At 37.3% G+C, this 14,114-nt stretch overlaps 1 protein-coding gene across 1 annotated transcript in view; it reads right to left on the bottom strand.

Moving 5' to 3' along the window:
* foxk1 (forkhead box K1) overlaps positions 1 to 14,114 on the bottom strand; it is a 31,438-nt gene that overhangs the window by 13,527 nt on the left and 3,797 nt on the right. Inside the window, exons 2-5 of the mRNA XM_073838873.1 lie at positions 10,287 to 10,484; positions 3,360 to 3,516; positions 3,138 to 3,284; positions 2,866 to 3,059 (exon numbers count right to left, since the gene is read on the bottom strand). Coding sequence (XP_073694974.1) covers positions 2,866 to 3,059; positions 3,138 to 3,284; positions 3,360 to 3,516; positions 10,287 to 10,484 — 696 coding nt within the window. The remainder of the gene's footprint in view (positions 1 to 2,865; positions 3,060 to 3,137; positions 3,285 to 3,359; positions 3,517 to 10,286; positions 10,485 to 14,114) is intronic.

Genomic DNA, 14,114 nt, shown 5'->3' with positions numbered 1-14,114 from the left:
GTCTTATGGAGTCCATTCATTCACATTCTGAGATCGACACTTCTTGACTGGCAAGACGGCCGTGAGCGGAAACCCAAACAGTGTAAGTGAGTTGTTCAAAAACTTTCTTTTTAGTAAACTGTGTACACAAACAATGTTCTCAATGCTGGAGTTCATGTGTAGAGACCCAGGCGATACTTCGAGCAAAGTGTCATGGTGTGTCGAGCCTTCTTAGTGTTTGATTTTGATGCGCTCAAATGTATGCCCCTAGTACTCCCATTCACCGGCCATTGACCACAAAACTAAATCACGGTCAATCTCAAAAACAGCTCGTTTGTCGTAATTATGCTTTTAGATACAAGTTTGTTTACAGTAAAAAAAAAAAACAGCCCAGGTTGCATTTTGGCAACAGTTATCCTTTAAGCTTAACTGGTGGCCGTTGCGTTCACAAACGCGCGTTAAACTCACAGCACATGCAATAAACAAACTCACTGCATTCACTGTGAACGGAGCTGTTCTAAGGCACGAAAAACACCGGATCCCGAGCTGATCACCTGAATGAAGTGCACAATTCACTTTGAAACGCATGACAAAAACAAAACTTTAAAGACATTTTATGTTAGAATAAGAAGTTTAAACTTTTTAAAAACTACACTTTTTTGCCTGAAGACTTATCGTTTCATATCGTCATGTGACCACGATAATATCAAGGATAATATCGCGATATCACAGTATTGATAATATCGTTACATCCCTGCAAAACATTGCTCTTTTTGCTTGAGCAGTGTGAGTTTGGAGTCACACTGGCAAATAATGGTTTCGGAATCCTGTTTGAAAACAATAATAACTGACACAATTTTGTTTGGTGCCACCAGGGGTGCTAAAATGAAATTTTACAGCCTCTAAGTAGGTTATTTTTGCCATTTTATAGGCTTTGAATGGTTAAAACCACTTTTACGTGTCAAAATGCCAGTTTTTGCAAGTATTCTCGTAAACACATTAATTTAGGTCTTAAGTGAAAGCAAGCAGCTGAGAAAGAAAACATGTGTAACGGTATATTCGATCCGGGAAGCTCTTAAAGTGACAGCAGTCTAACATTCCTTCTGTCATTCATGTTAATCAAACAACAAAAGAGAGAAAATCTCTCACTGCTAATCTCTTTTATAACTTTGATAAGAAGAAATACATATTTCATTTACACAGTGAAAAATATGCAGTGTTTTATACATTTGATTACTTTATACAATGTATTTAGCATTTCTTATATATTTGTTCTACTGTAGTTTTTTTTGTCCTATTGCTCGTAATGAGTTTCTTATTCTTATTTAATCCCTGACTGTTTACTTGTCTTCAGTTTTATTATTATTATTATTATTATTATTATAAATTTAGGCTAGTATTCGTTTTTTGTGATATTGACACTGGTGACAGGAATTATGAAATTTCTGATATCATAAAGACCTTATTTAAAGCAAAATAACTATACTGTGATATATTGTTATCTTAAAATAAAATTACTCATATCATGATTTATCAAAGATTTTGGTCATATTGCCATTCCTACATCACATAATTAATAATAATTACACACACACAGCTGTCTTGCTTAATATTTTTGTTTTTTTTATATATTATTTTTGGGATTCTCTGATGAATACAAAGTTTAAAAGAAGAGCTTTAATTTGAAACAGAAATCTTTTGTAACATTTTGTAACAAAATGTCTTAACTGTCACTTATGACCAATTTAATGTGTCTTTGTTGAAAAGTATCTATTGCAATTGATTGACACTGATATAGTTTCTTGACAGTGATAGTTAGTTGATCCTAAGATAAATTAATTATTAATCTGAGAATGTCTTGCAGGATCCCAATAGCCACTCATGGTTTAGTGGTGCCTCTTACTAACATACTAAAACATTGCAATTTTCAACGTTTAAATCATGCATTACAGTTAATTTTGGACCCATGTTTAATGCAAGATTATACAGAGTGTTAAAAGCAGAGAGCACAAGGATGGGTGTGACTGATACTGCTTTACCGAAAGACTCCTTAACAAATGAAACGGATCAAATACAAAAAGGCGACATACTTACTTTGTTCTGCCCAGTGAAGAAACAGACAGAAGGGGATAAAAAGGGAAACAGAAGAGGCTAAGCAGGCTACTATTACATCGGAAAGTGTCAGTGTTATAAGGGGACGGCGTGGACGTGCAGAGTTAAAGAAGTGTCTAAGGGTGTACTCACACTAGGCACGGTTGCCATGAACCGGGCCCGAGTACGATTGTTCCCCCTCCCCACTCCCCCACTGGCCTGCACTCACATAGGGTTTCAGCATTCGTGCCGGAGCACGCTTACGTCATTATGGTTTGACGGTTTCAGGATAAACAGGAAGAGCGGCGCTCTCGCTGAACGCAATTTAGTCCATCGCTCTTTTTAATTTGTGGATAGTAATTTTGCGTAGTGTGTTCTGCGGTGGTCCACAGCCTATTGTTAAACATGTCTATCGCCTTTGTGGCACGAAATTTTTCGCGCAATCGTGCTGTTTGTATGGGGAGGTTTGCAAGGTACCAGCTGAAGTGCAGCAAGGACTTTGCAGCTTTGATTATGGACTAAAAAAACGCTGATTACCTCGCAAAAACGCGATATCACGCGTCCTGTTCCGTGCTCCAGCACGGTTAGCGCTCACACTGCATGCGAACCGCGCCCGAGTCCAACTGAACCGTGCTCTGGCCCACCTCTTCCAAGCGGGCCAGGGCCGGCTAAACGAGCCGCGCCCGGGCACGGTTCGGAGCACTCACACTAGTCAAACGAACCGCGCTTTGGTGGTCAAACGCACTCGGGCACGGTTCAAACTGCCTAGTGTGAGTACACCCTAAATCGTCTCACCTTGAGGACAGCGGGCCGAAGGGTGTGCGGAAGCATGACACTCCTCTCTGCCGGCGCTTTCTGAAGGCCTGCTCCACCAACTTGGACTCTGATGAGGGGTCCACACGCCAGAACGAACCTTTGCCTGGCTCTTCCTGTGAGCGTGGCACTTTAATAAAATAGCGGTTCAGAGACAGGTTGTGTCTAATGGAGTTCTGAAATGTGATAGAGAACCAAATTAGCACACAAACATGACAGACCAATTAACAACAATTTTTCGCGAACAAACTGACCTGCCAGCCTTTGTCGGCCGTCCTGTAGTAGGGATAATGCTTGGTGATGTGAGCGTAGATACCACTTAGTGTTAGCTGTCTGTCCGGTGCAGACGAGATGGCCTGGACTATCAGTTGCGCGTACGAGTATGGAGGTTTGGATTCATCCTGAAGGAAGAGCAGACAGTAAATCCTGGGAAGAAACACACTGATACTGACACTGACATGCATTTGGATGCTTACCTTAGGACTGTCTCCTCCTGTGGCTTCAGTGCGCTGTTCTGACACAGCTTTGGCTGCGTACTCTGCTGCCAGCTGGAGATCTGAGGTGATGTTGTGCCCGTAGCGGTATCCCGAGGAACCTGCGCCCCTAGGGCTCGCTGGGCAGGAATTGGGAACACTGGGTGGAGAAAAGATGGAAAGAAAGGTTAGGACTTCATCTATAACAGTCCAAGAAGATTAGAGATTTAAGGAAAATGTCTAATTAGTATTATATTCCAATTTAATGTTAAGGTAGTAGGACTGGCCGATAAATCGCTAATGATAATTATCAGGCAATATAAATTTGTTTGATAAATGATAACAAAAGTTTGATAAATGTCCGATATAATGTTTATGCAGCAAAGGAGGAATGAAAGAAGGCAAGTCATTTAAAGCACGCCTTTCGGCTCAAAGTTCAAACGGCAGCTCGGCGTGAGCTTACTAGAGCAGATGTGTTCACTCGCTGATGAGTCTCGGTCACATGATCACAGAAAACGCTGTGAGATCGTGTGAAGCATTTGAATTCAGTAAAGAACACAAATAACTTGGTTTATAGCCAGATGATACAGTGCAGACAATTAGGAAAGACACTGTGCGTAATGATACAGTCAGAAGGCTTTTTAATCTACAAAATGCCATAATTTACCATAGATTTACTGTAGTAACACTAACTGCACCATGGTATTGTGTCAGAAATGTGGGTATTCGTGTCAAATTTTATTATGTTATCAATTTAGACATGTATTAAATGTATTGAGGGAGGAGTAATGTAATATAATTACAGTATGTTTTTGTGATTGTCAGGATCTAAAATGTACGCTATGGGGAAAAAAATAACCCTCAAACAGTCAGAATAATTACATTTCACCATGTAAAAATTAGGTTTACCAATATTACTGATTTTGATAATGAACATAAATCTACATCTGCATCCAAACTCAAGCTACTATCAAATGTGTATTTCTATTAACATTATGAGGCAACACAAACCTGTTTCTTGATTTAAAACAATATTACTCATTAGAACATTACAACTAAGAAATATATTTTTTTCTTTTTATTTATTTTGTTAAGAAAAAATGACTGGAAAAGTGTAAAGAACTTTTTTTTTTTTACAACTTTCACATGGGAGCAAAAATCTTTAAAATCTTTAAACTTGAAAGTAATAAAAATTTGACATTTATCGGCATAATTATAGATATCGACTGATGTGAAAAAAAGAAGAAAATATTGTGATAATTTTTTGTTTATAACACCCAGCCCTAGTTTAAAGCCAGTATTTAGTGCTCACTAATGCTGCATTTAAGAAAACTGTAAAACAGTAATATTTTTGCAATTTAAATAACTGTTTATTATTTTAATATATTTTAAAATGTGATCTATTCCTGTGACGGCAAAGCTGAATTTTCAGCATCATTACTCCAGTCTTCAGTGTCACATGATCCTTCAGAAAGCATTCTAATATGCTGATTTGCTTAAGTAAAATTTCGTATTGTTATCAATACTAGACAACAATTGTACTGCTTTATATCGTTGCAAAAATCCTGATAAAATTTTTTCAGGATCCTTCAGTGAACAGAAAGTTCAAAAGAAACTGGATTTATTTGAAATAAAAATCTTTTGTAACATTATAAATGTCTTCACTGTCATTTTGATCAATTAAATGCGCTCTTGCAATACAGAGGTATAAAAACAAAAACAAAAAAATTACTTATGTAAACATGTCTCAACCATCTGAGAAAGTAAAACTGGTTACTTTCACTACATCAAGCTGATAAAGAAGAAAAAAGACAACTGAACATCATAATGGCCAATAAAGAGTCAACATCAACCAGAAAAAAATTAATGGTCACAGTATACTGTGAATCTCCAGATATGATCATCCATAAAGCATTATTGGCATAAATAGTACCACACAACCAAATTAACCACATCCATCTAGAACAGCAGTCCCAATCAACACTTTACAGCTTAAAGGGATAGTTCACCCAAAAATGACAAACAATAGCCTTACTACATTTTCTTGGCCTAGAACATGTCAGTTGCATTGCTGACTATGCAGGGTCGGAAAGCTTTTGGATTCCAGTAAAAAAAATGTAATTTGTGTTCCGATGATGAACAAATGTCTTACAGGTTTGGAACTACAGTCGTGGCCAAAAGTTTTGAGAATTACATAAATATTGGAAATTGGAAAAGTTGCTGCTTAAGTTTTTATAATAGCAATTTGCATATACTCCAGAATGTTATGAAGAGTGATCAGATGAATTGCATAGTCCTTCTTTGCCATGAAAATCAACTTAATCCTGAAAAAAACTTTCCACTGCATTGTTAAGAAGGCTTCAGGGCGTCCAAGAAAGTCCAGCAAGCGCCAGGATCGTCTCCTAAAGAGGATTCAGCTGCGGGATCGGAGTGCCACCAGTGCAGAGCTTGCTCAGGAATGGCAGCAGGCAGGTGTGAGCGCATCTGCACGCACAGTGAGGCCAAGACTTTTGGAAGATGGCCTGGTGTCAAGAAGGGCAGCAAAGAAGCCACTTCTCTCCAAAAAAACATCAGGGACAGATTGATCTTCTGCAAAAAGTATGGCGAATGGACTGCTGAGGACTGGGGCAAAGTCTCCGATGAAGCCTCTTTCCGATGGTTTGGGGCATCTGGAAAAAGGCTTGTCCGGAGAAGAAAAGGTGAGCGCTAGCATCAGTCCTGTGTCATGCCAACAGTAAAGCATCCTGAGACCATTCATGTGTGGGGTTGCTTCTCATCCAAGGGAGTGGGCTCACTCACAATTTTGCCCAAAAACACAGCCATGAATAAAGAATGGTACCAAAACACCCTCCAACAGCAACTTCTTCCAACAATCCAACAACAGTTTGGTGAAGATCAATGCATTTTCCAGCACGATAGAGCACCGTGCCATAAGGCAAAAGTGATAACTAAGTGGCTCGGGGACCAAAACGTTGAAATTTTGGGTCCATGGCCTGGAAACTCCCCAGATCTTAATCCCATTGAGAACTTGTGGTCAATCCTCAAGAGGTGGGTGGACAAACAAAAACCCACTAATTCTGACAAACTCCAAGAAGTGATTATGAAAGAATGGGTTGCTATCAGTCAGGATTTGGCCCAGAAGTTGATTGAGAGCATGCCCCGTCGAATTGCAGAGGTCCTGAAAAAGAAGGGCCAACACTGCAAATACTGACTCTTTGCATAAATGTCATGTAATTGTCGATAAAAGCCTTTGAAACGTATGAAGTGCTTGTAATTATATTTCAGTACATCACAGAAACAACTGAAACAAACATCTAAAAGCAGTTAGCCATTTAGAAAAAATTCTAAAACCATTTAGACAAAAAAGGTTCTTCTATGGCATCGTGAAGCATCTTTATTTTTAAGAGTGTACATGAGGGTGAGTAATAATGATTTTTGGGTGAACTGTCCCTTTAAGTAACTTTTTGTGCAAAAATCCACGTTTCAAGTTTCTGCTTTTTAACGTTCTGACTTGCCTGCCCTCTAGCCCCCATTTTAAGCGTCTTATGTGTGTCAGTGTAAACATGTTTCCAGTTTGTTTTTACAAACTGAGGGACATGTTGAATTGACTGCCCGTGGTAACCGACAGGAGGAGATTACACACTGAAAATAACCCACAACATTGTAACCCATATTATAACCCTTGTTATGCACCTGACATGAAAAACAATGTGCGAGTAGGTGGCCCTGTGCCCTATAAACCCAACCATCATATAAACAAACACGATAATTACTCAGCCATTAGCCACAGGGTTTTCCGAAATGTAATGATAATAACTCTATTATTTAGACCGATAGTGACAGAAAGACATCCTGAGAAATGCTATTTTAAGGCTGTCGTTTATTGTCAACAGCTCAGCAAGTCTCCCATAACACAGACACACCCCACCATTCCTTCACTCGCTGTGTTATTTTTTACCGCTGGCTTTCTGACAGCAGGGCACAACAGAGCGCTCAGATAAGGCTGTTGTGCTGCAGGCTCCATTGTGTTGTACGGGCAGAGACAAACAGGCCTCTCCGAGCAGCCCGGGGAAGGCGATTGTGTGCATGAGGGCACAGCGGGCGGGGTGCTTTGGGTTGAAGTCCAGTCCTGAGGCAGCATTTTCACAACAGCTGGACCGTATTACAAAAACAACTTAAGGACCATCAGAAATACAGCCTGAAACTTCTTGACTAAAACTGAAACTTCTAAACTAAAAGTGTATCAATTATATGGAAAAATTAATCAATTAAATTATTCGAAAGCACAAATGCGCTAGGTAAAATAAAAACCTACAAGAATTCCTACTGGAATTTATAACATGAAATGGAATCTCAAAGGATTCTAATGGAATCAAAATCAAAGGAGCCAGATTTTACATTAGGCACAGTAACAACATCGTTTAAGCCACAAAAGTGAACAAAAAATATACAAAAATAATCACTCAATTTTACAAAATACTACATTATTGAATAAAATTCTTAAAAAATAATATAATAATTAAAGCAATATAATCTCAATACTAATCATTTATATTAGTACTATAAATCAAGACATATTTCATGCACTCTGGATTATATTTATACATTTACTTTCCAAGAGCCTTTTCAGAGCTGACCGGTTTACTAGGTTTGATGTGATGAAATCATTAAAACATGTTGCGGGTGAACAAATATGCATCATGCAATACATTTATATTAAAAGCAATAACAAGCCGCCACTTTTAGTGTTACTCAAGTTCAAAACATACTTGTAGTATAAACAGTGAAGGTTGTTGAAACACAGCCACGTGATTCCAAAGGGTCATGTGCAGTAATGATTTACAGAAAACAACTATTTAACTAATTGATCATTAACCCACTTAACTAACAGAAATCTTTTCGACCCAACATTTAGTTTTATTGGTAACACTTTACAATAAGGTTAACATAGTTGACATTATCCAACATATTACGTAATTATGAACTAAGAATGCTTAGGAAATACTTTTTCAGCATTTATGTATATGAATTTCTATAGTATAAACTATCATTCAAAAGTTTGAGTTTTATTCAGCAAGGATGCTTTTAATTAATCCGAATTGATAGTAAGGATATTTAAATATTTAAAATAAATGCTTAAAATAAAAAAGCTTCTTGAGCTGCAAATCAGCATATTAGAATGATTTCTGAAGGAACATGTGACACTGAAGACTGGAGTAATTATGCTAAAAATGCAGCATTGCATCACAGGAATAAATTACATTTTAAAATATATTTAACAAATATATACAGTTCTTTTAAACTGTAATAATATTTTACAATCTTACTGTATTTTTGATCAAACAAATGTAGCCTTGGTGAGCATAAGACAACTTTTGGATGATTTTGAATAATATAAATTAATTTATATTAATTAAAAATTGATAACATTTTAATAACATCAATTAACAATGAACAGTAGTAAATTTATAACATAAACGTTAACTAATAAATGCTGTAAAAAAGTTTTCAATATTAGTTTATGACACTTATGCATAACTGATGTTAACCTCATTATAAAATGTTATCATCTAATCAAAATCATTCTAAAGCGTTACAAAAAGTTGTAGCAGGGAAAAAATGTGCAAAGGAGAGGCTGATATTGCTGGTTGTACTGTACATAGCAGTTGTTCAAGTAGCTCCATGTGTGTGGAATTCAAAGCTTTACGCACATCTGCTGTTTGTGCAGCAGGCTGACAATCTGGGAAATGTCCCTAATCCATCACTGCACACCGACTCAATCCTACAAGAGCAAAATATTACAGTAGAAACTGCAGCTCAGCCGTGGATAACCAGTTCCAAAGCTTGCAGAGCTGAATAGAAGGAAATATTCCCCCCAGTAAGGGAAGAGGAATCAGGAAGGACAGAAAGCATGTGTCTGTTTGTGTTGGGTGTAAGAGCAGTCCAAGGAGTGGGATGAGGGGGGTGTTTGGAGGCCTCGGAAAAAGGAAACTATCTGTGGCTCAAAACACCAAACCACAACACTTTCTGACCAGCCAATCAGATTGCTCCAAGCTCAGCACATGCCATATATGGTATGTGCACACAGCATGCTCGCTTTGAGAGCCACACGTGGTGCAGAAGAGCCGAGAGGCCGCCAGGGGCAGGCTTTTCCCAACGCTATTGCATCTGACTACATACACAAAGAAGCCTGACAACTTTAAAACACCCATCAAAATCAAGCAGCTCCTTCTGCATGCAAATTCTGATGCTTCAGTGTAAACGCAGGAATGTAGAAGTGGACTGACATAATCATAGGAATATGCAAATCCTATTGTTTTGTTGTCCAGTTATTGATTATGTTTAAATGCTGCATATGTGACCCTGAACCACACAACCAGTTGTAAGTAGCAATAGATTTTTGCACATACATTGTATGGGTCAAAACGAGGATATTAAGTAAAGATCATGTTCCATGAAGATATTTTGTAAATTTCCTACCGTAAATATATCAAAACTCAATTTTTGATTAGTAATATGCATTGCTAAGAACTTCTTTTGGACAAGTATTTTGATTTCTTTGCACCCTCAGATTTCAGATTTTCAAATAGTTGGCCAAATATTGTCCTATCCTAACAAACTACACATCAATGAAAAGCTTATTTATTCAGTTTTCAGATGCATAAATTAATCTCAAATTGACCCTTATGACTGTTTTTTTTGGCCCAGGGTCACATATATTTTTGCACTTCAATACCGTTTAATGCATGCAATGCAGTTAATGCAACAAATACATTAGTTTTTGTTTAGTTTGAATTTCTATACCATAGACCAGAGTTTGCATTTCAGTAGCATTATGAGAACAAAACCTACTTTCAAAAAGATCTGGAAAAGAACTAGTTCTCTAATGAAACAGTTTTTCTGCGCGTGGTCGTTCGGATGAAGTCGTACCTAATAGTTCCTGTCGGCGAAGGCAGGGGACTCATCATAGTTCTGAAGTCATTTTCAGGAATGCTGATTTTCAGCGGCGAGATTTGTGGATAAAGGGGTCTCACAGGGGATACAGGAGCTTCCTCTGTCTGTGACTCCTTGTGGTACAGCGTCGTAAACTGAATCTTTATCACCGTACTGGGAAATCGAAATGTGCACCTGTAGAGAAGGATAGAGAAACATAAGGTATAAAAGTTAATTTTATGAAATCAGTGCAAATATGTGGAAAGTGCTTTTTGCAAACCAATAAACACTTCTGACATGCCGTTTAAACGTTTGGGGTTGGTAAGATTTATGTTTTTGAAAGACGTCTCTTATACTCACCAATACATTGATTAACAATACAGTAAAACAGCAATATTGTGAAATATTATTGGAATTTTAAAATAACTATTTCAGAATGTAATGTGATGTCTAAAGAAAGACAAGAACATCTTTTGTCATCAATGATGTTCATGTCTTTCTTTCTTCAGTCGTAAAGAAAAATTGTGTTTTGAGGAAACAGGATTTTTCTCCATATGTTGGACTTTTATGGTGCCTGTGATTTTGAACCTCCAAAATGCAGTTTAAATGCAGCTTCAAAGGGCTCTACACGATCCCAGCCGAGGGTCTTATCTAGTGAACCGATCGGTTATTTTCAAAAAAGAAAAAGAAAAGAAAAGACAATTTATATACTTTTTAACCTCAAATGCTCGTCTTGTCTAGCTCTGCGTCAACTGTGTATTCCGGTTCAAGAAAAACAAAAAAACTCCCATCTCATTTTCTCCTCCAACTTCAAAATTGTCCTACATCACTGCAGAAGTAACGACGCAGTGTTTACAAAGTGAATGTGCAAACAGTGATGTAGGATGATTTTGAAGTAGGAGAAGAAAATGAGATGGGAGTTTTTCGACATACCCTAAATGTCTTGAACCGGAAGACACAGAGTTCACACAGAGCTAGACAAGACGAGTTTGAGGTTTGAGGTTAAAACGTATATTAAAAATATATAATTTTAGAAAATAACTGATCATTTCGCTAGATAAGACACTTCTTCCTCAGCTGGGATTGTTTAAAGTCCTTTGAAGCTGCATTTAAACTTCATCATGGAAGTTCAAAATAACAGGCACCATAGAGGTCCACTACATGGAGAGAAATCCTGAAATGTTTGCTTCAAAAAATATAATTTCTTTACAACTGCAGAAAGAAAGACATGAACATCTTGGATGACAAGGGGGTGAGTAAATTATCTGTATATTTTTGTTCTGGAGGTGAACTTCTCCTTTAATATTTTTGTAATTTTTTTTAATTCTTTGATGAGCTAAAAGCAAAAAAAAAAAAAAAAGAATTTCTTTGAAAGAGAAATCTTTTGTAACATTAGAAATGTCTTTGTCGCTGCATCCTTGCTAAATGAAAGTTAAAAAAAAAAAAAAAAAAAAAAAAAAGAAACTTACTGACCCCAAACTTTTGAACAGCAGTATATATTTGATTTCTGACTATAGATATATAGACAATGACTATAGATATAAAAACAATGCTTTGAGACTGGTAGAAAACTGAGATTTTTCTTTGCATTTTCCCCACAGAGATGATTTCTATACTGAATATATGTCCTTGAGCCTGTAGAAAGGTTTGTATGGCATTTTAGATTGATAATCAAACTTTTACTTTCACATTAAAGATGATAAATAGACTGTAAACACAAAAATAAATCAATCTGTGATCTGTGAAAAATAAATCTGACTCTAGTTACGTAATTGCTAGGCTATGGTTCTGTTTGGAACCATCAAAACATGAACTTTCGAGTAAAAACCAACCCTCCCTTTCAGTCCTTTTCTGAGTTTTTGAACTGTCGGCGTTGCAGCCAGAGAGAATGATGAATTGGTGCACCGCCTCCACTGGTCGTATTTACACAAGTGCTGCACCAGGAAGCCACTTTTAATGCTACAGCATACACACTGCAGTTGTTTTGAATGGCTTGCTTGGCATGCGCCCATTACGGGTTCAGTCTGTTCGTGTTTTCACAGCAGACTGCAGGAATAGTTGCTCTGACCTCCATGACAACAAGCTCCACGGATCTATTCTGCATTGATAAGACAAATGGCACACACCGAGTATAAGCAAGTTCGATAAGAACAAGGAAGCCAAATAGTGATTTTAATAAAATCTAAGCGTCACAAACAATACTGTTCAGCACAACTATGCAAGGACCTTCAGTCTGATCTAGTTAACTAGTTAATCCACTTTTCAATCATTAGTGTTTACATTTGAGGCTAAAACTGTCAATGGCATGAGGACTGCTTTCATACTGATTAACTCCACAGATTACTGATACTGAAACCGGTTTACTTGTGGTGCACATTATCAAAAACATCTAATGAATAGGATCATCAAATACCCTCAGATTGGTTTTCTAGAGGTGATTGTTAAAGGAGAAGTTCACTTCCAGAACAAAAATGTACAGATAATGCACTCACCCCGTTGTCATCCAAGATGTTCATGTCTTTCTTTCTTCAGTCGGAAAGAAATTATGTTTTTTGAGGAAAACATTCCAGGTTTTTTTCTCCATAGAGAGGACTTCTATGGTGCCCCGAGTTTAAACTTGCAGTTTAAATGCAGCTTCAAACGATTTTAGTCTTGTCTAACGAAACGATCGGTTATTTATTTTTTTAAAAATTACAATTTATATACTTTTTAACCTCAAATGCTAGTCTTGTTTTGCTCTGCCTGAACTTTTTTTCCGGTTCAATACAGTTAGGGTACGTCGAAAAACTCCCATCTCATTTTCTCCTCCAATATCAAAATCATCCTATGTTGCCGTTTTACCTTTTTTGTTAAGGATGTTTGACCTTCTTTTCATTTTCACTTTGCAAACACTGGGTCGGTACTTTTGCAGCGATGTAGAACAATTTTGAAATGATTTTTGAAGTTGAGGAAAAGAATAAGATGGGAGGTTTTTTTCAACATACCCTAACTGTCTTGAACCGGAAAAAAACAGAGTTTAGGCAGAGCAAGACAAGACGAGCGTTTGAGGTTAAAAAGTACATAAATTGGTATATAAAATATATATATAAAAAATTAACCAATCGTTTCGCTAGATAAGACCCTTCTTCCTTGGCTGGGATTGTTTGAAACTGCATTTAAACTGCATTTTGGAAGTTCAAACTCGGGGCACCAAAGAAGCTCATTATATGGAGAAAAGTCCTGAAATGTTTTCCTCAAAAAACTATTTCTTTACGACTGAAGAAAGAAAGACATGAACATTTTGGATGACAACGGGGTGAGTACATTATCTGTAAATTTTTGTTCTGAAAGTGAACTTCTCCTTTAGTGAGATAAACATAACTATTTATATTGCTAAACTTATAACTTAGTGAACATGGGAAAGTAACATGTTTAAAAAAAAAAGAACAACAACTTTGTTTAAAGGCAAAATATGTACTTTTTCGCTGCTAGAGGGCGCATATTCAAAACTAACGAAGAAACAAAGGTGTAGTTTGATGACGCTGTGATAGAGTGTGGAGATATGGGAGTTGCTGTCTTCATCCCCACAGCCGATGCAATAGGAACGGACTCGGGCTGAAATCATGTCCATGGATGAGCTAATGTATTAAAGACTTATTAAGGTCACTGTAGTATGAGGTGGGACTGAAAGTCATGGAAGCGAAACGAGGAGGCTGGAGCGATTGCTAATGAAGAACAAGCGCGATACATGGCTCAAAAGCAGCTGAGCTTTTATTACGCCACAGTCGAACGCGTCCGTTTCTTCCGGTCATGCGTATGTAGGAAAAAGCTTCGCTGTTTTACAAT

The sequence above is a fragment of the Garra rufa genome, chromosome 1 (genome assembly GCF_049309525.1).
Source record: "Garra rufa chromosome 1, GarRuf1.0, whole genome shotgun sequence".
NCBI classification, from domain to species: Eukaryota; Metazoa; Chordata; class Actinopteri; order Cypriniformes; family Cyprinidae; genus Garra; species Garra rufa.
The sequence above is the reverse complement of the archived record's forward strand: the minus strand, read 5'-3'. Positions and strand labels throughout refer to the sequence as shown.